This window comes from Heptranchias perlo, chromosome 30 (genome assembly GCF_035084215.1).
Source record: "Heptranchias perlo isolate sHepPer1 chromosome 30, sHepPer1.hap1, whole genome shotgun sequence".
NCBI lineage: Eukaryota > Metazoa > Chordata > Chondrichthyes > Hexanchiformes > Hexanchidae > Heptranchias > Heptranchias perlo.
This window is the reverse complement of record NC_090354.1, coordinates 6,683,039-6,705,774: the sequence shown is the minus strand read 5'-3', so window position 1 is coordinate 6,705,774 and position 22,736 is coordinate 6,683,039. Positions and strand designations below refer to the sequence as shown.

At 43.7% G+C, this 22,736-nt stretch overlaps 1 protein-coding gene across 4 annotated transcripts in view; it reads left to right on the top strand.

The window, feature by feature from the left end:
* cacnb1 (calcium channel, voltage-dependent, beta 1 subunit) overlaps positions 1–22,736 on the top strand; it is a 188,995-nt gene that overhangs the window by 142,567 nt on the left and 23,692 nt on the right. For 3 of the 4 annotated variants that reach the window (XM_067968798.1, XM_067968800.1, XM_067968799.1), the window contains 6 exons: positions 4,261–4,380; positions 7,388–7,510; positions 11,119–11,252; positions 11,585–11,658; positions 18,572–18,729; positions 21,568–21,648. In XM_067968798.1, coding sequence (XP_067824899.1) covers positions 4,261–4,380; positions 7,388–7,510; positions 11,119–11,252; positions 11,585–11,658; positions 18,572–18,729; positions 21,568–21,648 — 690 coding nt within the window. Of the gene's footprint in view, positions 1–4,260; positions 4,381–7,387; positions 7,511–11,118; positions 11,253–11,584; positions 11,659–18,571; positions 18,730–18,879; positions 18,900–21,567; positions 21,649–22,736 lie in introns of all 4 variants that reach the window. The other variant, XM_067968801.1, reaches the window with a different exon arrangement.

Below are 22,736 nucleotides of genomic sequence, written 5' to 3'. Positions count from 1 at the left end.
TCTGATGAGCCTCAGTGGATGAATGCACCATATGGAATTGTACTGAGCCACGCTGACCAGCAAGTTCCCTGCTTCGGTCCTCAGTCCATGTTGGGGTCCGGTGTCATCGAGGCGCTGCGGGGGTCCGTTGTCATCGAGGCGCTGCGGGGCCTGTGTTATCAAGGCGCCCTGGGGTCTGTTATCGAGGCGCTGCAGGGCCTATTATTGAGGTGCTATGCTGTCGATCTCCCTGAGCAAAGTAATAAAGCTCATACTCAAAAGTTACTCTTTAAATTCTACGCATTGCATTCTTCTTCAATTTTGGCTTTTTTTCGGAATTAGTGTGGGAGACAGGGAAAGAGACAGTTAATGGAAAAGAGAGAGAGTGAGATGTTGTTGGAGATGTGAGGATAGTGGATCAAAGTACATATGCAGAGTTGGTAATAAGATCTTTGGTTTCTGGAGAATGCTGACTACATTTGTCTAAAGCACTAAAAATATGCATGCTTCTGAACTTGGGATGTGTGCCTTGGGAGTTCCAATGCTTCTGTGGCCAGAATTATAAAACCAGTTTAATGTTGACAGCACAACAGTGTATTTCATGTTATTTGATGGGCAGTGAGGTGACCAAAATTGAAATGATAGAATCAAACTATATAATTATTGAATTTCAAGTTCTAACTTTGAAGATAAAGGAAAAGAAGATTTTAGGCCTAGAAATTCAGGTGCGCTCATTTCTTGGTGCATACGCCTTGCCTGAATGGTGAGGCCCGAGGATCCCCCGATATTGAGTTCAGGCTGGTTTCGTGGGTGGAAAGGGGGAAGCCCCGGACGGCAGCCAAGCCCGCACACCACCTCCTCCTCCAGGCCCCACAAAAACACGCCTACTCTACAGGGCCTCTGCTAGGCTTTACTGAGCAGGGCATTCGTGGCGGGTGCCCTGCTCAATAGGCAGTTAAAATAACATCAGGATCTCATCTAAGTGATAGGACCCCGATTTATATATAATTATATAGTTACATAGAATGTACAGCACAGAAATAGACCATTCGGCCCAACTGGTCTATGCTGATGCTTATGCTCCACATGAGCCTCCTCCCTCCTTACTACATCTAACCCTATCATTCTATTCCTTTTTCCCTCATGTGTTTATCTAGCTTCCCCTTGAATGCCTGTATGCTAGTCGCTTCAACTACTTCTTGTGGTAGCAAATTCCATGCTCTAACTCTCTGGATAAAGTAGTTTCTCCTGAATTCCCTATTGGATTTACTGGTGACTATCTTATATTTATGGCCCCTAGTTTTGGTCTCCCCCACAAGAGAAAACATTTTCTCTACGTCTCAAACCCAGTCATAATTTTAAAGACCTCTGTCAGATTACCTCTCAGCCTTCTCATTTCTAGAAAAAAGAACCCCAGCCTGTTCAGCCTTTCCTGATGAGTATTACCTCTCAGTTCCGGTATCATCCTTCTAAATCTTTTTTGCACTTTCTTCAGTGCCTCTATATCCCTTTTTTTATAATGTGGAGACGAGAACTGTGCACAGGCCTAGGCTCCTGCCTGAGCGCGACCACTTAAGAGAATATAAGCCAAGTTTTCTTAAGTATCGGAGATTGAAGGGAGAACGGATCGAGGCGTTTGAAATGTTGCAGGGATTCGATAAGGTAGATATGGAGAAACTATTTCCTCTGGTGGGGGAATCAAGTACAAGAGGACATAATCATAAAATTAGAGCTAGGTCGTTCAGGGGTGATGCCAGGAAGCACTTCTTCACACAAAGGGTAGTGGAAATCTGGAACTCTCTTCCGCCCAAAAGGCTGTGGATGCTGGGACACATGGAGCTGTCAAGACTGAGATCAATAGATTTTTGTTCGGTAAAAGTATCAAGGGATACGAAGCTAAGGCAGCTAAATGGAGATAAGGGATGGAGCAGGCCCAAGGGGCTGAATGGCCTACTCCTGTTCCTAATGTTCCTAAAATAGAGACAGGGCGCGAAACGAGCAATAAGCGTACCACTTGGCCTTTAACTCCTGTTCCACCGATTCCCCGCTACGGTGACTACGTGGTCAAAATCAAAGCACAAAAGGCAAGAATTCTAACCCAAATGAGCCACAAAAGTGTTTCAAGTCCCACGTGGCAGCCAGCAGTCTGTGAGCTAATGCCTCTGATTAAAATATTAAGCTCAGCGTTGCACAGAAATGAACTGTGATTGGAGCTGGCTTAAATCAAACCTGTCTGCACCGTGCTGTGTATCAAGTTTTTAGTGCTGGCAGCTACACAGCGAACAGCTGTACTGTCTCACTGTGGTGGACGATATCTGGCAGGGGTACAGCATTATTAGAGTGGGCAGCGTCGCTATGGTGGCAGGTCACTCGACTCCCATAGCGAGGATCCCAGTCGAAATCCCACTTTCAAAGCCATTTGAACTCGATTTCCCCCTTCCTGTATGCTAATTCCAGTAGTTGTGAAAGGGTGGTAGAAGCAGATTTAATAGCGACTTTCATAAGAAATTTGGATAAATGTACTTGAAAAGGAAGAATTTGGAGGGCTCTATAGGGAAAGAGCAGGGGAGTGGGACTAATTTGGAAGCTCTTTCAGAGAGCTGGCACAGGCACAATAGGCTGAATGGCCTCCTTCTGTGAGGTAAGGTTCTATGATTCACTTTGGGAGGAGAGGGGGCACTCAAGTGGAGCATTATACAGGACTCTGCTGGTGAGAAGGAAGAACGAGTCCTACCTGCTGTGCCTTCTGTTGGTCAGACTCATAGGGACAATGGCCACATCTGTAAAGATTTGTGCATCTTCTTCCCAGCTGAAATATTAGCTGCTGCCTCCACTCTTGAAGCTATTCCAATATGAATTTTGTTTGTAAAGGCCTATTGGCATCAGTATATATCAATCCATATTTACCATTATTGAGCTAAACGCACTGATTAGAAGGAACTTTCATTTACATAGCACGTCCCCAGAATGTTCAAAGCACTTGACAGCCAATTAATTACTTTTGAAGTGTCGTCGCTTTTGTTTTATAGTCAAAGGTGGCAGCCAATTTGTGCACAGCAAGATATCAAAGACAGCAATGAGATGTATGACAAGTTAATCCATTTTTGATATTGCTGGTTGAGAGATAAGTGTTGGCCAGGCCACTGGGAGTACCCTCCTGCTCTTCTTCAAATACTGCCATGGGATCTTTTACGTCCACCTGAGAGGGCAGACGGGGCCTCGGTCTCATCTGGGAAAAACAGCACCTCTGACAACGCAGTACTGCACTGAAGTCTGTCAGCCTAGGTTATGTGTTCAGTTGCTGGTGTGCCTTATGCGCAGTCGAATTTATTGCTATATGTCCAGGATATGAAATGTCCCTGTAATCAACTCTGAATATTCCTCAATAAATCTTCAATAATCATATGACTATTTTAAATCTTGTGTGAATTGTGGAACACACTAACAGTGTCTGCACCAACAACATCTGCATCAGTGTCCAACACCAGCAGCATCTGCGCCAATAGTGTCCCAACCGAAAATGTCCCCATCGACAGCTGACACAGTGATGGGAAACCCCCCCCCCGACAATATATTTGACCAAGGGCGCCTCAAATTACATTGCCCCCAATAACCGCTATCTCTTATTCCAGGCATGATACACAACGTTTACATTAATTTCTGGTGAGCTTCCATAACAGAAGACTTCGTCCACCACAGGACACAAGTATCCTTTTGTGAATGAATTCAAGGACATTGATCGTGCCGATAGCCAGCAACAGAACAGAGAGGAATCCACCCCTCCTCTCTCTCTCTCTCTCCCTCCGCCCCCAAACACACTCACATAGAGACTCAATATTGGGACAAGCAACTAATAATTGGGAGTAACGGGTTTTGTGTAACCTCAAAGTTCAGAGTACCTCTGTAAACGCCCTGAAGCTTAGTCTTCTAAACTCAAGTAGATGACCATCTTGTAACTCGTTCCCAGGTAAACACCCAAATGTTCAGTTACCGTATTCAAGTGTGCAGAGAAGTATGTTAGTGACATAAGTCCATAAAACCGCAAGATTCAGTGGCAAAATTAAAAAGCGAAATGATGACCATACAGATACCGTACTTTATTTAAATATTGTGTATGAAATTTGAGGGTTTGTTTAAAAGGGCATTGTGTATTTAAGGTGTGAATCCTATTGTATCAAAATGATCATCAGTGCAAATCACAATATGTTAGAAGAGTGGAGGAACCTACACGCCAGCAAGGCATTGAAAAATATTTTCTTCTTTTCTCCGTTTTCTGCTCAGGGTTCAGCTGATTCCTACACCAGTCGTCCATCAGACTCCGACATCTCTCTAGAGGAGGACAGGGAGGCGTTACGCAAAGAAGCTGAGCGACAGGCTTTGGCACAACTTGAGAAGGCAAAGGTAAGATTCGCACTCCCTCGCCTGCTCTGCCATCTCGTGTTTCCAGACTTGCTGTAAGGAAAGGCTTGTTGTCCTGTGCACTAATGTGGTGTTAGGCACTCAATAAAACCCAAAGCCCGGGGTCCTAAATCATAAGAGTGCACAATGCTGGAACGATGAATCAAGCAAAATAGGGGCTCCCTCAGTGTTCAGTGGGTAAATGCACTGCATAATGTGGCCCTCGGTGAAAGAGTCTAGTGTGACTTTATTTTATTGTGCCCCTGGGATGTTTTTCTGTATTAAGGGCGTTGTATAAATGCTTGCTGTTGATGATAATGATAACAATAACATTGACCATGGTGATGGGTCTACATATCCCATTCCTTAGCCTCCACTGCTGTCTGGACTGAGGTCAGATAACTCGACATAAACCAAGGATCGAACCAGAGATCTTTCTTCCCTGTACCACTCACTTCTGCACTTGCTCGTGTGGAGCATAAACACCAGCGTGAACCACGTTGGCCAAATGGCCTTTTTCTGTGCTGTACATTCTGTCAATTCTCCCCCCATTCCTTGGCCAAGATAGGCACCCAACCTGGCCCCAAACTTTGGGTAGTGTCACTTTGTGACTACATACTAGGAGGAATGAGCTAAGGATCCAGAATAATTTTCACTGACATTTTTTCTTGCTTTTCGCTTAACGCTTCTCCCCGTCAGCTCATCTAAGGTCAGGACTCGGGGGAAGAATTCCCCTCGTGACCTCGGAAAGTCAGCAGTGCTTGGTACCTCTGGTTTACGAGAACGCTTTCGTGGCACTAAGGGCTGTGTTTTCCTCCACTGGATAATTCTAGCGAAAAATAGACATGAGCGTAAAGTGCGCCCACCCCTCCACTCTACACTCATGCCTTCCTGTTTTGGTAAAATTAACAAACTGAGGGAAATATAGCTCCAGGAGTCCTATCCCGATTGCCTCTAATGGCTCTCGAAACAGTTATTACACGTTAATTTCAGTTACGTGGAGAGACTGGAGAAACTAGGATTGTTCTCCTTAGAGCAGAGAAGATTTATTAGAAGTGTTCAGAATCATGAATGGTTTTGATAGGATAAATAAGGAGAAACTGTTTCCACTGGCAGAAGGGTCGGTAACCAGAGGACACAGATTGAACGTAATTGGCAGAAGAGCCAGAGGTGAGATGAGAATTTTTTTTTTAATGCAGCCAATTGTTACGATCTGGAATGTACTGCCTGAAAGGGCGGTGGAAGCAGATTCAATACTAAGTTTTAAAAGGGAATCGGATAAATATTTGAAGGAGAGAAAATTGCAGGGTCATGGGGAAAGAGCAGGGGGGAGTGGGACTAATTGGATAGCTCTATCAAAGAGCCGGCACAGGCATGTTGGGCCGAGTGGTCTCTCTCTGTGCTATAAGATTCTATTCAACCTTGATAAGTGGCAAATTCTCACACGACCTGTACCTCTGTGGGCCTTTTCTTAGTATGCATCTCCTTCCTGACACTAGAAAATTATTCCCATTACTAAAAGTTTCCCATAACTTTTAAAGCAACACTGTCTTCATGAAAAGGTGTTTGGCGAGCCGGGTTCAAAACCTGATAAACACAAAAATTAGTACCCCTCCCACAAAATGTAAGCCTGCACTGTTGCAGATAGAAACACTAGGAAAAGGGAGGGGGGGGGCACTTTTAATTGGAAGCAGGATTTGGGCAGGTGGGGAGCTGGAGTGACCATCAATTATGCCCAGCCTCGGCAGCATGAGGCCCGGGATATTTAAACTCCCATTTGGAAAATGGAGAAATGCCACGTTTGTGCGGTATGGGGTGCTCTTCTGCTTTCCGATTGATTGCGGCAGAATGGAGGGAGCTTTGCTTTGGCTGTACAATAGCTGACCCTGGAGTGATTGGTGCTGAGCCTGAAATGGGAAGTGTCCCATTCGCCAGCAGTGACAATACTCACCTTTCTGAGCAAAAGAAAAGGCTCAGGAGTTATGAAAAGAAGTTTAAGACGAAGTATTTCTTGACGCAGAAAGCATCCACAGCTTGGCTGGAAAGATGGTCGAGGCTGGGACACTGGATGTAATGATATATATATAAAGTTGAGTGGAGCCATTTAGTGGTGGGTTTGATATTAAAATCTTGATGCACTCTGAGATGTGAGCTGACATTTTGTAATAAAGTTTGAGACAGGCTGCAGTCTTGTTGTTGAAATAGATTATAAACCATTACACTGGACTCTTTTAAGAAATAATTAGCGATGTAATGGGAAGGTGGCAGGGTTAGTAATTTGGAAAGATCAGACGAAATGGATTGAAGTGCATTTTTTTGTCCCAACTAATTCTGTGATGTGGTGGATTTTTTGCACAGATCAGCTGCAGGGGCTGACACCGTGAGCCAAGGAGTTTGGATTTAGGCAGACATTTTAGACCACCACACCTTAATAAACATTTGTTGGCTTTGGGTTTGTTCTTGTAACTTCCTACCAGTGCCTGGCGGACACATAATGGACTTTGGTGTACTGAATAACAATGTCTTCCTGAGGCCTGGGCTCAAATTCAACCCAGACAGGTTCTTCTGTTCGATTGGGGACTGGGTCGTGTAGTTGGCTAGAGTGCTGTCCGCTAATCACACGGACTTGGGTTTGAATTCAGCCCAAACTGATGGGATTAGAGTCTTCTCTCTTTCTGTTGGCTGCAAAGGCCCAGCGTGTAATGTGTCCGCACAGTCTCGATTGCTAGTGCACGCAGGTTCACAATGCAAACCACCAATAAGTTGGTACTAAACATGTTGCCTCATGCATCTTGACCTCCACTTGACAGTTCCCCACTGCAATGGAGCCAAGGTAGAAAACTCAGCGCTGAAGGTGATCACAACGTGATGCTCTTTAATGCACGAACTGCCACAGTGCTCTGAATTTTGATTCTCTTTTCAGTGCATTTTATGTGTTAGTTGAGTAAGTGACAGATCATCACCACAGCATCATTTCAGTGCTGTATTTCCATATTTTGTTTTGTTTTAGACCAAGACTGTTGCATTTGCTGTTCGAACAAACGCTGGCTACAATCCCACCCAGAATGATGATGTCCCTGTGCAAGGCATGGCCATTTCTTTCGAATCCAAAGACTTTCTACATATCAAAGAAGTAAGTACTCGGCCTTTTGTAATGTATTTTTTGTGGTCTGTGCAAACATTATAAATGGATGCTTACTGTGTTTGTGCGCGTGGGCATGGGTGCATGCTGTGTTTGTGCGCATGGGCATGGGTGCATGCTGTGTTTGTGCGCCTAGGCATGGGTGCATGCTGTGTTTGTGCGCATGGGCATGGGTGCATGCTGTGTTTGTGCGCATAGGCATGGGTGCATGCTGTGTTTGTGCGCATGGGCATGGGTGCATGCTGTGTTTGTGCGCCTAGGCATGGGTGCATGCTGTGTTTGTGCGCATAGGCATGGGTGCATGCTGCGTTTGTGCGCATGTGCAAGGCTGCTTTGGATGCATGTGTGTAATTTATACGTGTGCTAGGCCCTCAGTTTCCAAACAGTCAGCGCAAGTTGTCATTTTCAGTAGAGGAGGAAGCTAATGCCACCTTTGTTTCAGATCCAGCTTTTCTGGTAGTTCAGTAATTTTGTGCCTCTATTGACTGGCTCAATCCCAGGAGAATATTTGGGAGCACACCAACCAGAACTTTGCTTTTTGCTTCATTTTCCTAATGTGTGACCTAGAGCAATAACGTCACAAAGATGTTCCGGGTATTACATTTCTGGCCAGGTGGACATCAGGAATATTTCTACCTGATTTGCATCCATGCCAAGTAACTTGGTGGGTGGGGGAGAGGTTGTGGGGGGCACACAAAGCCTGTAGCATGACTCAGTAGTTGGGTCAATAACCTGACTACACTCTGCTTTCTGGTTAAAAATTGTGAGAGCACCTCCAAGAGGTAAAGAAAGAACTTACATTTCTGTACAGCTCTAATGTCCTGAGGGTGTCCCAAAGCATTTCACAGCCAATGAGTTACTTTTGAAGTGTAGTCACTGTTTCAAGTAGGCAAATATGGTAGCCAATTTGCTCACAGCATGGTCCCAATAACAGCAGTGAGGCGGATAACTAGTTAATCTGTTTTAGTGGTGTTTGTTGAGGCACAAGTGTTGACCAGGACACTGGACGAACTCCCTGCTCTTCAAAGAAAAAGTTCCACGGGCCTTTTGCGTCCACCTCAATAGGCAGACAGGGCTTCGGTTTAATGTCTCATCCAAAGGACAACAGCTCCAATAATTTAACATTCCCTTAGTACCAGCTGATAGTGTGCTGAAGTCTGTCATGTTGCTTGAACGCACAACCTCCTAACCCAGAGGCGAGAGCGTTACCACGGAGTCAGGTTGCTATTTGCATCTCTTGGGCTTCACGCAGTATAACTGCAGTCCAGTTCAAAGCCAGATTTTTAAAAGCTTTTCCAGACGGCAGAGAGGTGACAATCCCACTGGCGCTCTCCTTATTTTAGCATATAGCTGGCATTCAGAGCTCGGTGAGCAGAACAGCACAAGTTTTGCCCTTGGACAAGAGTAATATGGAGCTAGTAGTATAACTCAGTTCGGCTGGTCCTGCATCACACTTGGCAGGTACTGATCTGAGACCTGCACTTTTAGTATAAGAACCCTCTGTGTTTCCGTTGTGGCTTAATGTACATTTCCCCCATCTGCAGTTGTGATGAGTATTGTGCACGATATGTACCGGATTTTGAACTCACTTACAAAAATTATAATCTTGTCCAAGGGCAAAACTTGTGCTGTTCTGCTCACCGAGCTCTGAATGCCAGCTATATGCTAACATAAGGAGAGCGCCAGTGGGATTGTCACCTCTCTGCCGTCTGGAAAAGCTTTTAAAAATCTGGCTTTGAACTGGACTGCAGTTATACTGCGTGAAGCCCAAGAGATGCAAATAGCAACCTGACTCCGTGGTAACGCTCTCGCCTCTGGGTTAGGAGGTTGTGCGTTCAAGCAACATGACAAACTTCAGCACACTATCAGCTGGTACTAAGGGAATGTTAGATTATTGGAGCTGTTGTCCTTTGGATGAGACATTAAACCGAAGCCCCGTCTGCCTATTGAGGTGGACGCAAAAGGCCCATGGAACTTTTTCTTTGAAGAGCAGGGAGTTCGTCCAGTGTCCTGGTCAACATTTGTGCCCCAACAAACAACACTAAAACAGATTAACTAGTTATCCGCCTCACTGCTGTTATTGGGATCATGCTGTGAGCAAATTGGCTACCATATTTGCCTACTTGAAACAGTGACTACACTTCAAAAGTAACTCATTGGCTGTGCGAAATTCCACATCAAAGATTATACAGCAGAGGATAACTTGCCCCAAGTGCTTTTAGCCAAACCTTGTTTGATTTCCCCCTACTTCCAGAGAATGCAAAGAGGAGATTTAATAGAGGCTTTAAAATTATGAAAGATTTTGATAGGATGAATACTATTCCCTCTGGTTGGGGAGTCGGTGATGAGGGATCATCGATTTAAAATGGTCACTGAGAGTAAGGAGAGAGATTAGGAGACATTTTTTCACCTAGAACGTTGTTGGAACGTGGAATGCTTTGCCATAGGGAGTAGTTGAGGCAGACATCATTGCACCTTCTAGGAGAAAATTAGATAAATATTTGAAGCAGAGGGAAATACAGGGCTATGAGGAGACGGCGAGGCAGTCGGATTAATTTTGGATTGCTCTAGCAAAGAGCTCGTACGGACACAGTAGGCCGAATGGCCTCCTTCTGTGTTATAAACTTCTGTGGCTTTGTGTAACTGTATAGGCTGGGGTTGACCCTCCAAAAGAACATCTCAGAAGGAATCTTTGAGGTATGCAAGCTATTTAATAGGATAGAGAAAATAAACTCAGAACAATGCTTTCAAATATGCCAGAACAGATGGACAAGAGGACACATGTTTAGGATTGTGGAGAACAAGTTTAATCAGATGTCAGTAAGTATTTCTTTACACAGAGGCTAATGAACAGGTGGAGCATGTTGCCAGGAATGGTGTTCACGGATAGGACACTGGAATCGCCATCAAGATCGGACAAAGAGAATAAAAATCTAATTTTGGGCAGTGGAAGTGGTCTGTGATTGTGATGCCACATTTGTAGACAACGAGAAACTGTATAGAAACAGCATGTACAGTACAAATATACAGCCCAGTGCCTAGAGTCAGGGGACAATAACTGAACCACTGGTGGCTGAGTAAAAGAGTTTTCATTCTACTCCAGTACAATATCAGCTCCATCAGCCCTGTTCCACAAGGTAGGGGCAGTCAAAGAGCTGCTCCGACCAATCGGACAAGGAAGTGTTTGAACTTTTCTCCTTCCGTTTGTTTTTTTTTGCTCGTCCAAATTTAGTGCTTGAGGAAGCGAATCTTAAAAAGGAATAAAATACACTGATGAGGAAGTAGTCAACAGGATAAGAAACAGCAGTGGAAGAAACACTGAAGGATAGGAGATTGGAGTGATAGATACACTTGCCATCTGGTGACTATTGCTGTGCTTTCGCTGTTACCAAAGGTGGTATGTTACTCGCTCCAGGCTTGCTGCCGAGGGCTCTGATAGCGTTCCTCGGGTTTGGTAAACTGTCGGAACCTCTCACGTCTTTGTACCTGTCCACAATTTTTTTTTTCTCAATTCTGCCAGGTATTAGTTTGCTTGTTTTGAGTCCAAGATCTGACTGAAAGAATAGTAATTGGTAAGTTTTTTTTTTCTTTTCTTTCAGAAATATAACAATGACTGGTGGATAGGGCGACTGGTGAAAGAAGGATGTGAAGTCGGATTCATTCCAAGCCCGGTAAAATTAGAAAATATCAGACTACAACAGGAGCAGAAGATGAGGCAAGGACGACTTTCAAGGTATAGCAAAGCCTCGATTATCCACCCTCCCTATAATCTGCGTTCGCAGTTATCCATAAACTGAACCAGTCTGCCTTCAGATCCAGTTGTGCCTTCAAACTGCCAGGCTGCAACTCTGGGTAGGATATTTTATTGGCACTTGGCTATGCCCCTGGGTTGAGATGGAGATTTGGCTTGAATCAGGGATTCACGTTGCAACTTCAAGTCAGAGGACCAGCTGGTAACTTTGCTGGCAGTGCAGTAGAAATCCACTGTGTTTTCCCTCTTTACTTTGCAAAGATAATTTATTAATCTTACTGATTTTTTTTTTCTCTCTCAAAATTTTATTTTAGCAAATCGGGTGGAAACTCAAGTTCTAGTTTAGGAGATGTAACTGGAACCCGGAGACCCACCCCTCCTGCAACCGGTAAGTACCGAACGCCTTTCTTTGGGTGAATGGTCAAAAACCCATTCTGTTCATCAAGGCTGCTTCTTTCATTAACCATGTGTCACGGACACTACCCCACGTATTTAGACTCCTGAGGAAAAGTTCCTGATTCCCAATCAAGCAAAAAACATGCGGAATATTCATCAATCCACACACACACAGCCATTTTTGAAGAGGGATTAAAAGGTGGGGGGGGTGGAACTGTAAATAGGAACAAGAGTTCCGCCATTCATTTAGATTGATGGCTGATCTGTATCCACCTGCCTGGGATCTGTAACCCTTAATACCCTTGCCTAACAAAAATCTATCAATTTCAGTTTTGAAATTTTCAATTGACCCCCAGCCTCGACAGTTTTTTTTTTGGTGGGGGGGCAGAGGGAGGGAGAGATGCGTTCCAGATTTCCACTACCCTTTGTGTGAAGAAATGCTTCCTGACATCACCCCTGAACAGCCTAGCTCTAATTTTAAGGTTATTCCCCATTGCACTTAAACGTTGGAATACCAAAAGAAAACAGAAAATGCTGGAAATAACACAGTGGGTCCAACAGCATCTGAAAAGAGAAAAATTAGATGAATGTTTAGGGTAGAATCATCGAATGATATAGCACAGAAAGAGGCCATTTGGCCCATCGTGCCTGTGCTGGCTTTTTGAAAGAGCTATCCAATTACTCCCACTCCCCTGTTCTTTCCCCATAGCCCTGCAAATTTTTCCACTTCAAGTATTTATTCAGTATCCTTTTGGAAGTTATAATTGAATTTGCTTCCACCGCCCTTTCAGGCAGTGCATTCCAGATAATAAACCTCGCTGCGTAAAAATTTTTTACTCCTGTCACCTGTGGTTATTTTGCCAATTACCTTAAATCTGTGTCTTCTGGTTACCCACCCTTCTGCTACTGGAAACAGTTTCTCCTTATTTACTCTTATCAAAACCCTTAATGATTTTGAACACTTCTATCAAATCTCCCCTTAACCTTCTCTAGTGTAAGGAGAACAACCCCAGTCTCTCCACATAACTGAGGTTCCTCATCCCTGGCACCATTTTAGTAAATCTCCTCTGCACCCTCTCTAAGGCTTGACATCCTTCCTAAAGTGTGTTGCCCAGAATTGGACACAATACTCTAGCTGGGGCCTAACCAGTGTTTTATAAAGGTTTAGCATAACTTCCATGCTTTTGTATTCTATGCCTCTATTAATAAAGCCAAGAATCTTGTATGGCTTTTTAACAGCCTTCTCAACTTGTCCTGCCGCCTTCAAAGACTTGTGTATCTGTTCCCCCTTTTAAAATTGTACCATTTAGTTTATATTGCCTCTCCTCATTCTTCCTACCAAAATGAATCACTTCACACTTCTCTGTGTTAAATTTCATCTGCCATGTGTCTGCCCATTTCACCAGTCTGTTTATGTCCTCCTGAAGTCTGTTACTACCCTACTCACTGTTCACTACATTTCCGAGTTTCGTGTCATCAGCAAACTTTGAAATTATGCCCTGTATACCCAAGTGCAGGTCATTAGTCTATATGAAAAAGAGCAGTGGGCAGACACTCGGGGGGCGCAGACACCACTGGGCTAGTGACCCTTTGTCAGAATTACGTTTAATGAAGAATCTCTATCTAAAATGTTAACCTTTCTTCTCACTTTTCAGAGGCTGAAGAGCCTGCTGTGTATTTTCTATCTTGACTGTGCAATCCTGGCCTGCTACCCCCTCTGTGAGAGAAAGCATTCCCTCTCCTCTACCCAACACATCCAGCATGACACATGATTTGTTTCTGCGAGCCTTTGACTAAAAATAAGATGAATAAGCAACAACCAGATTGCAAAGATTGGAGCTGCGACAGGTGTAGTGTCTGCTGTAACGAGCAACATTGCTACGGCAACCAATATGGCGGCATTTCGGCTGACTGTTCCAGAAACCTAACCTGCCTGAAAGGGTCCCAAAATGGTAACCCCACCCTTTAAAAAAAAATCTGACGTATTGTCTGGCAGCACAAGCAGTAGACCCAGGCTGGTTGGCATTAGAATGGCCAAGCTTCAGGTTGGTGAGTATTGGCAGTTCTTGGCCATGCTCCCTGGTGGATGGAAGACTGCCCAGTGGCGTACCATCCTGGGTGGGGGGCGCGGGAAGTGACTCTCTCTAACAAAACAAAGTCCTTAGCCTAGAAATTACATTTTGGGATATTACCAGACAAATGATTAACATATTCGGATGACATTTTAAAATAATCTGAAGTAAAAACTGAAAATGCTGGAAATACTCAGCAAGTCAGGCAGCATCTGTGGAGAAAGAAACAGAGTTAACGTTTCAGGCCGATGACCTTTCTGAGTATTTCCAGCATTTTCTGTTTTTATTTCCGATTTCCAGCATCCGCAGCATTTTGATTTTGTTTAAAGTAAGCAGGTTAAGGCTGGTGGACAGTGGGATGTCATGTGAACACAGCAAGCTTTGTCGACAAATATCACCAACACTCACCCACCTTACCAGTGGGACTCATTGCGAGCGTGCCAACTTCTAACCAGTCAGGGGTTGTGTCTTTGAAGCCAGGCGGCTTTTAGAGCAGGTGTGGGCAAGTCTGAGATCCACCCTTCTCAGTGCCTGCTAGCAAAGTTGACAAACCCAGGGCGTTCTAGCTAGAAGAGAATAAATGATGGTGTGAGTCGTGCAAGGGGAGAATCAGTGGAAAGCTAACTAAATAAAACATAAAAATGTCTTGTGTTGGCCCGTAACTTGATCTATCTTTAGCTTTTTCCAGTAGTTACGGTAAGATGTCTGAATCACGCCATGACCCACTGCAGAGTAGAAACTTTCAGCTCTTTATAAACACTTGCAATTCTTTAATATCTTCACATTTCAGTTTTGAGAGAGACTCTGGCCTCATCTCTCTAGTTTTTCCAGTGTGTGCCTCATACCAATTTCTTTACCTCGATTTTTGGTATCAATTGAGAGGCCAGATACCAGGGCTCAATTTTATCTCCTGGGCGGGAATGAGGCTTAGCGATCAGCCGGCCTGTGTGGGAGCAGCAGTAGTGAGGCTCAGCTTTGGTTTCTAACGACCAGGCCTCGTTAACGTGCCGCTGACCAACTTCCTGACCAAAATGGCTGGGAAGCGGCTGCCCGGCCGTTAAAATCAGGCAGCAGGAGGCCACCACCGGGGACAAGAAGGAACAGTCCTCGGCACTAAGGTAAGTGACCAGGAGGGGATTGTGGTCAGGGGTAGGGGAGGCCCAAGGATTCCATGTGGGGCCCAGAGGAGCACTCCTGCACCTCCTGAACCACAAGGAAACGACAAAAAATGAACAATTTTCTGGGCCTCTTCTTGCCCTGGATTCACTCACCGAGGGGTTTGGTCTGGCGGAGATGCCGTCACGGCTTCCCCACCAAGGCCTGGGGTTGAGATTGCAGTCAGACCCCGGTGACGTCATCGGAGCCCGAACCGAATATTTAAACAAGGACCCTGCTGGCTTTGGCCGTGTGCCCTTGACGCCTGTAATTTAAAATTGCAGTCAGCAGGATTGTGGCACAGGGTGGGTGTTGCCAGTAGGTGTCTCCCGCTCCATGTTAACTGTCCCCCCGCCTGGTATCCATCGGGAGGGGAAGAGTTTAAATTCCACCCCTCCCCCCACCCCTTCAGATATCCAGACTCTGGATATTGTGATTGCAAGATTTCTGTCCGGACATTATTGAATGAATTTTTTTTTAAACAGTCTTCTCTACATAATTTTCATTGCTAACCCTTTCCCTAACCAAATGCAATTAGACAGAAGCTCTCTGTACTGTAAAGATTGATTCTGATTCTTGTTTGTCTATTTATTTTATAATGTTGCTGAAATACTCCTTGAATTGCATTTTTTGCTTCTCCTTCTGCCATTTTTTTCTTTTTGATTACTTTCTGTATCTGTGCACTCGTTTTTACTGATTTGTGTACCTGGACACCTAAATCCCTTTGATCTTCCACAGTTCCTAATCTCTCACCATTAAGAAATATTCTGATTTGTCTTTCTTGGATCCAAAGTGGATGACCTCACACTTCATCACATTGAGCTCCATCTGCCACAGTTTTGCCCTCTCACTTAATCTGTCTCTTTGTAACATCCTGCTCCCATTCACACAGCTTATTGTGCCTCCTAACTTAGTGTCATCTGCAAACTTGGATATACATCTCTCGATTCCTTCATCCAAGTCATTGGTGTGTGTGTGTGTGTGTGTGTGTGTATATATATTATATTAATGAAAAGCTAAAGCCCCAGGAATCAAATAGTACAGATCCCTGGGAACACTACTTGTCGCATCCCGCCAATCAGAGTATATTCCCTTTATCCCTATTCTCTGTCTCCTACTTCCCAACCAATTACTAACCCATGTCACAAGGTTGCTTCCAATTTCTGTATTTTTACTAATAATCTCCTGTGCAGAACCTTATCAGATGCCTTCTGGAAGTCCATATAGACAACCTCCATAGACACTCCCCTGTCCACCATGTTAGTGACCACCTCAATTCAACCAGATTAGTCAGACATGACTTACCCTTCACAAATCCATGCTGACTCTCTTTGATCAGCTCACACTTGTTCAAATGCTCAGCCACTGCAACAGGCTGGTTGCTTATGAATTAGTGATTTGTTGTGTCTAAAAATTGGATCAAGGTGAATGCAACATCATCAAAAGAAGCTGGTTTAAAAAAAAAACTGCAAAAGTTTCTATTTTTTGAAAGTCACAGTAATATTTTACTGTGGCCAATCTATCAGTAAAGTGGCTGTCAAGAGATTTTAAATCTCAACACATGAATTTACTTGCACTGTAAATGGGAGTATTGTCTATGCTACAAGCAAACCTCTTTTTGGTTGAGTTTGGTAGCAGCATTGACATTGGATGTCCAAGACACTGGTCCATTTGCTCTCCTTCTTGCAGAAGGAGACTGAGAGGATGGGGTGTGGGGAGACCTCAGAATGAGTGAAGATTCAAAAAAAATGGGCAGGGAGAGAATTCAAACAAAGAATTTATTTATGAAGTGGTGTTCAGTACCTGTGTTCTTCGAACTGTTAATTCCCAATACTATCCATTATCAACAAGGTGCAGTGATAACAATGATTCAGATATAGTTCTGATGGACTGACAGACTCATTAGATCTCGGGAGGTTACCTGTCTTGTTTTCTAAGCAGGAAAACTTGAGTTTTTCAATGGGCTATCGAAATAAAAATTAAATTTCAATCCAATACGCAAAGTTTGTTTTTTAAATAGATGTGCAATTTTTCACTTTGCTTCTGTATCCGGTGATGCAGGCTTCCTATTTATCATAGTTCATAAGGTTCCTGGTGAATTTTCATCAGCCGCAAAGAAAATATCTGATCTCACGGCAGCATCCCACACCTCTGCCATGTCCCTGTCCTGCTCATGTCTGGATTTGAACATAAGAAAAAGGTGGCAAATGCTGGGTGAACTGAAGAGCTGAATTACGGATAGGAGCAGATTTAAAAAAAAATTTCCATTAAATTATTTGGACTGTTGCACCACTATATTTAGTTGTGTTATTAATGTAACCACTCACAGAATGAGAGCAGTAACAAGTAGGCCTCGTAATATTATTGTAATTGTACACTCATCAAATATTTTTAATGTTTGGAGAATCGAGATTTGTATTTAAAACTGTGTTTCTTCCACTCTCCACTGTGGTTTTAGGTAGTTTTAAAATGTTATTTTATATTTCAACCTCCCCCTCCATTTCCCTTCCTCCCCTGAAGGTGCTGATTCATGCCACATGTAGTTCCACTGACACAGGCAGCCATCTGATAACGTCATCAAAATAGCCTTCCATTACATGTAATGGTAGCAGATATCGTCAATTGACAAAGTCTGTGAGGGAACCAGGGCTTTAAGTAACCTGGTCGTTATATCATCTAACTCGGAAAGGTGTTGCTCACTCTCTCTTCCCCCTTCCTGCCTCCCAGAAGGAAGGCTAATTTGAATGCCGCAGCCTTCTGATGGCACCATCTCTCTGCTAGCAGTAAAGGTGCTGCACAGTATAAACTGAGGCAGTTGTAACCTCCTGGTGGGATTGGGCCCACCGCACCAAACAGCAGAAAAGTTTGCACAGATTAGCACTTAAATTGCCAGGCTTGAATCTGGGAGGCCATAAAGATGGCTGGTATTGGAAACGGAAAGATTCACACTGTTGCAGTAGAGAATTGCCCTTCTGAGGTTGAGATTAAGGTATAGGAATAGGAGTGGGCCATTCAGCCCCTCGAGCCTGTTCCACCATTCAGTGAGATCATGGCTGATCTGTATCCTAACTCCATTTACCCGCCTTGGCTCCCTATCCCTTAATACCCTTGGCTAGCAAAAATCTGTCGATCTCAGATTTAAAATTATTAATTGAGCTAGCATCTACTGCTTTTAGTGGGAGAGAGTTCTACACTTCTACCGCCCTTTGTGTGAAGAAATGTTTCCTAACTTCTCTCTTGAATGGCCTGGCTCTGATTTTAAGGTTATTTCCCCCTGTCCTAGACTCCCCCTCCAGCAGAAAAAGTTTCTCTCTATCTGCCCTATCAATTCCTTTCAAAAATCTTAAAAACGTCAATATGTTGTTGGGCAGAGCAGAGGGAGCTTTAATCTGCACCTAACCAGTGTAATATTTGACTTGGGAGTGCTTCAAGCTCACAAAGATTAACAAAAGTGTTCCATTCTCCACCAAGCTCATACCTCACACTGATGAGCACAATATTTACTAAAACTTTCAAATTAAAAATAAAGTCTGGACTATTAAGTTGCAGCTGTACAGAGTAACGACTGCTTGGTATTGGGCTGGGATCCATTCAGTTTTGAAGCTGCTGTTGATAATAATTCCTTTCTTTCCTCAGCCTTAGTTACATTTCAACCCTTTGCTTCTTCCCCTCTACCAGGAAATGCGGACTTGTCTAATTTAACTTTTGATGTAGATGCCATTGACTTAGATGCAGAAGAGAGCGATTCCCAAACGGACCACCGGTCCCCTAAAACAAGCGTTAGCAGTGTAACGACTCCCCCAGCCAATGCGAAACGAATCCCATTTTTTAAGAAGGTAACGCCTTGTCAGTGCACACAGCTGCCTGATGCACGAACTAGCGCACATCCCACTCAGTCTGCTGCTTACGTGTCTCTGAGACTTGTCAATAACATGCATGCCTTGTTATTTTTTTCTTGGGCTATCTTTCCTCGCGCACACGAGCAGCAAAGCAGAAGCAGAAATCGGTAAGTCTGTTTTTATGATTTCTGTATCTCATGTTAAGCCAGCAGGTTGTAGGGTCAGACTGGGGAAGCTGCTGTGCCATGTGACAGAACATACCCAAATTGAAACCTATTAGATATAGAAGCAGCTAGGAACGTTAAAAGATACACATTTGTATCCTTCTACCAGTCATGTGATCAGTAACCATCATTTGCTTATGTCAGAGAGGAATAACTTGCATTTGCTTCTGTGGCAAAGAGCACTGCATAGCATGATGAGAATTGTTTACTTAAAGAGGAATGAATTGAAATTGAAAAAATGTGTCACTGTATTGTGTGTGTGTATAGATATACCAGTAAATTGCCTGTGCCATTGATGAATATAAGGTTTTTTTTAATATACAAGGTGGCAATGGAGTTGAGCGAGACTTCATAATCTTGGTCCAGAGAGCCACCTTGTGGCCAGAATCTATATCTCTATTGTGACAGTTGACATACCAAAATTGAATGGGAAATGTTGACATAGGAGCTCACAATAGTGAATGTTCACACAAAAGTGTGACCAATAATCATGTCAACAGGAAGGTTTATAGAGAGGAATTGCATACCCTGCCCAAGATTTTTAATAATATGTTGCAATAGAGAAGATAATAGAAAAGTTACACGTTGACTGAGAGCTTCAGAAAACGGCGTAAAGCACAAGACAGCTGAAAATAGTCTGAACGTTTGGATTATAAACTGCTCATAATCGCCCAGCTTTCTAAGTGCTCACTGATGCAATGGCGAGGGTCAGAAAAAAGCAACAAGGGTGTTCCAAGGAACTGGGGCTCTGAGCCATAGGAAAAGATTTTACAGCTTGTATAACTTGATACATAACAGCTTAATGAAGAAAAGTTAGAAAGGGTATATATTGGTTTGTAGAATGCTAGATGATTTATATGGTGCATCTGTCTATTTCACCTGGACTGTAAGCACTGAATTGTAGCGCACACATTTAAATTTAAATTAATAAATCTTAAGTTGTATCACAGTTTAGAAGATTCATGTTGAACATTCACCCAGCACGAGCAGTCAGTTGTCGATTGCACTGTCTAGCGTGGAACTGAGTCAAACAGACCGGGAGCGTCTCGGGTTCAATCTGTGCTACGTCACCCGACGTCAGTGCTACGGCCACTATAATTGGGTCAGTGCCCATAACCTATGGGGGGGGGGGGGGTGGAGATTGGCCAAGGCTGCTTATCACTGTGCAGTGAAAATACCAATGTGTGGGCTTTGGTTGAGGACAGGATCATGTTCAGCTTGCTGCTGCCCTACTAGCTGAATAATCTGTCTAAAGATTCCTGCCCTGATGGAAAAAACAGACCATGAAATCACCACATGACCGAGTGGTGTGCCCTTAAATTGGCATCGTACCAATCAATGCCACAAGAAGTCAACACTAATTTCAAATGGCCCGAAACCAACTCCAATCCGATCAGAAGGCTCATTTCTAAAGACTAGTTACAGGTTGAGGCACTTTCTGCCTTAAGTGGTTTAATTTCCCCTAGTAGAACACAGGTTAAACTATTTGCATAAAATTCCTGTTTTCGTTAAAATAGAGTATGAAGAAATTCTTCCATTTTTTTTTAAAAAGTGTGCTGTGAGGAAATTAACCTTGATCGTGTTTGGTCACTAGACACAGACACAGCCCCGAACATTTGCAAATCATCTGTTGCTTTTAGATGAAATGTAGTGGACATATCCACTCAGGTAATTAACTGAGCGGGCAGACTGGACTAGGCTAATGGCGATTCTGCCAGTTGTTTCCATTTTACTGCATTTGGCATCTTTCTCAGAACAAATACCGGGTGCCTTCACAAGAGCGTTTGGAATGTAGAAATACTGCTTTTTTTAAAAAAAATTATAAAAATGTTTGACATTTTTATTGAGCACAATTAAACAGTATTTATGAGACTTGAGACAGTTTTTAAATATGCAATGCAGTTTAAAGCAGCACTGTCTTTTTGGAATGGGGTTTGACAAACCTTTTTGTGTTTGGCAAACACTCCCGCTGGAACGCTTCACTGTGTTTTAGAAGCATCATGGCTTTGCTTATGCTCAGTGAAAGTGACACTCTGCTTCTTTGGGTCCCCCTGCTCGCTAGTGATGAAGACGCTGCCCCTTTAACATGTCAGTTCTGTCGTTGGAAATATAAAACGGCCGTGAGTGCAAACTCGTGTTATGGAAGCTGGGATTGTTCTCAGAGCGGAGAAGTTCATGGGGAGATTTAGTAGAGGTGTGCAAAATTATGAAGGGTTTTGATAGAGTAGGTAGGGAGCAACTGTTTCCACTGGTAGAAAGGCCGTTAACCAGAGGACCAAGATTTAAGATAATTGGCAAACAAAAAAGCCAAGGGGGCTCGGAGGAGAATTTTTTTTTAACTCAGCAAGTTATGATGATCTGGAATGCGTTGCCTGAAAGGGCGATGAAAGCAGATTCAATAGTTACTTTCAAAGGGAAATTAGGTTTCTACTTAAAAATGAAAAATTTGCAGGGCTATGGGGAAAGAGCAGGGGAATGGGACTAATTGGTAGTTTTCAGAGAACCAGCACAGGCACGATGGGCTGAATGGCCTCCTGTGCTGTGTGATTCTATGAATAATATGGCCCTTATTTCTTTTGATGCTTTATCCGGCTTTCTGTTTCCCCGGCAGCAAGAGAATGTGCCTCCCTACGATGTAGTGCCATCCATGAGACCAATCATACTAGTGGGTCCGTCTCTGAAAGGGTATGAGGTAAGCAGCAGTATTTCCGCATTAACCTCCTTCACTTTAATGAGCACAAAAAAAATGGGCAAATTCAATGAATTAGTGCTCCTGGCTTAGAGCTTGTCATGGCACAAGCATACGCTGTGGCTCAGTGGGTAACACTCTTGCTTCTGAGTCAGAAGGTTGTGGGTTCAAGTCCCACTCCTGAGACTTCAGCACAAAATCTAGGCTGACACTCCCAGTGCCGTACTCAGGGCATGCTGCACTGTCGGAGGTGCCATCTTTTGGATGAGAAGTTAAACCGAGGCCCCGTCTGTCCCCTCAGGTGGACGTAAAAGATCCCCTGGGAATATTTCAAAGAAGAGCTGGGGAGTTCTTCCCTGTGTCCTGGCCAATATTTATCCCCCAACCAACATCACTAAAACAGATGATCTGGTCATTATCACATTGCTGTTTATGGTAAATTGGTTGCTGCGTTTCCTACATTACAACAGTGACTACACCTCAAAAGTACTTAACTGGCTGTAAAGCGCTTTGGGACATCTTGAGGTCATGAAAGGTGCTTTATAAATCCAAGTTCATTCTTTCTTTCTAATTGGAATTTGCCCCCAACTCATGGCCAACAAGATTTTGAGCCCATTAATTTTAGTGGACAGATAACCGTGCAGGCCATGAATAAATGTAAGGAGTCTTAGAACACCAGGTTATAGTCCAACAGCTTTATTTGAAATCACAAGCTTTCGGAGCTTTCCTCCTTCGTCAGGTGAGTGTAGGATTCCATAAAGGTACAGCATATATAGTCAGAGAACAATGCCTGGTGATTACAGATAATCTTTCCAACTGCCCGTTATCACACCTCGACAGAGATATAATCAAAGCAATCAAAGGAGTAGAATGGTGTTCAGACAGAGAAACATTACATACAAGACTACTGAATACACAAACAGTCAGAACACAAAGACAGAGAGAGAGAGAGAGAGAGAGAGACACCCGAAAGGCAGAGAAAGAGAGAGAATGACCAGTTGTATTAAAAACAGATAACTTTTTTTCGCTGGTGGAGTTACATGGAGCGTGACATGAACCAAAGATCCCGGTTGAGGCCGCCCTCATGGGTG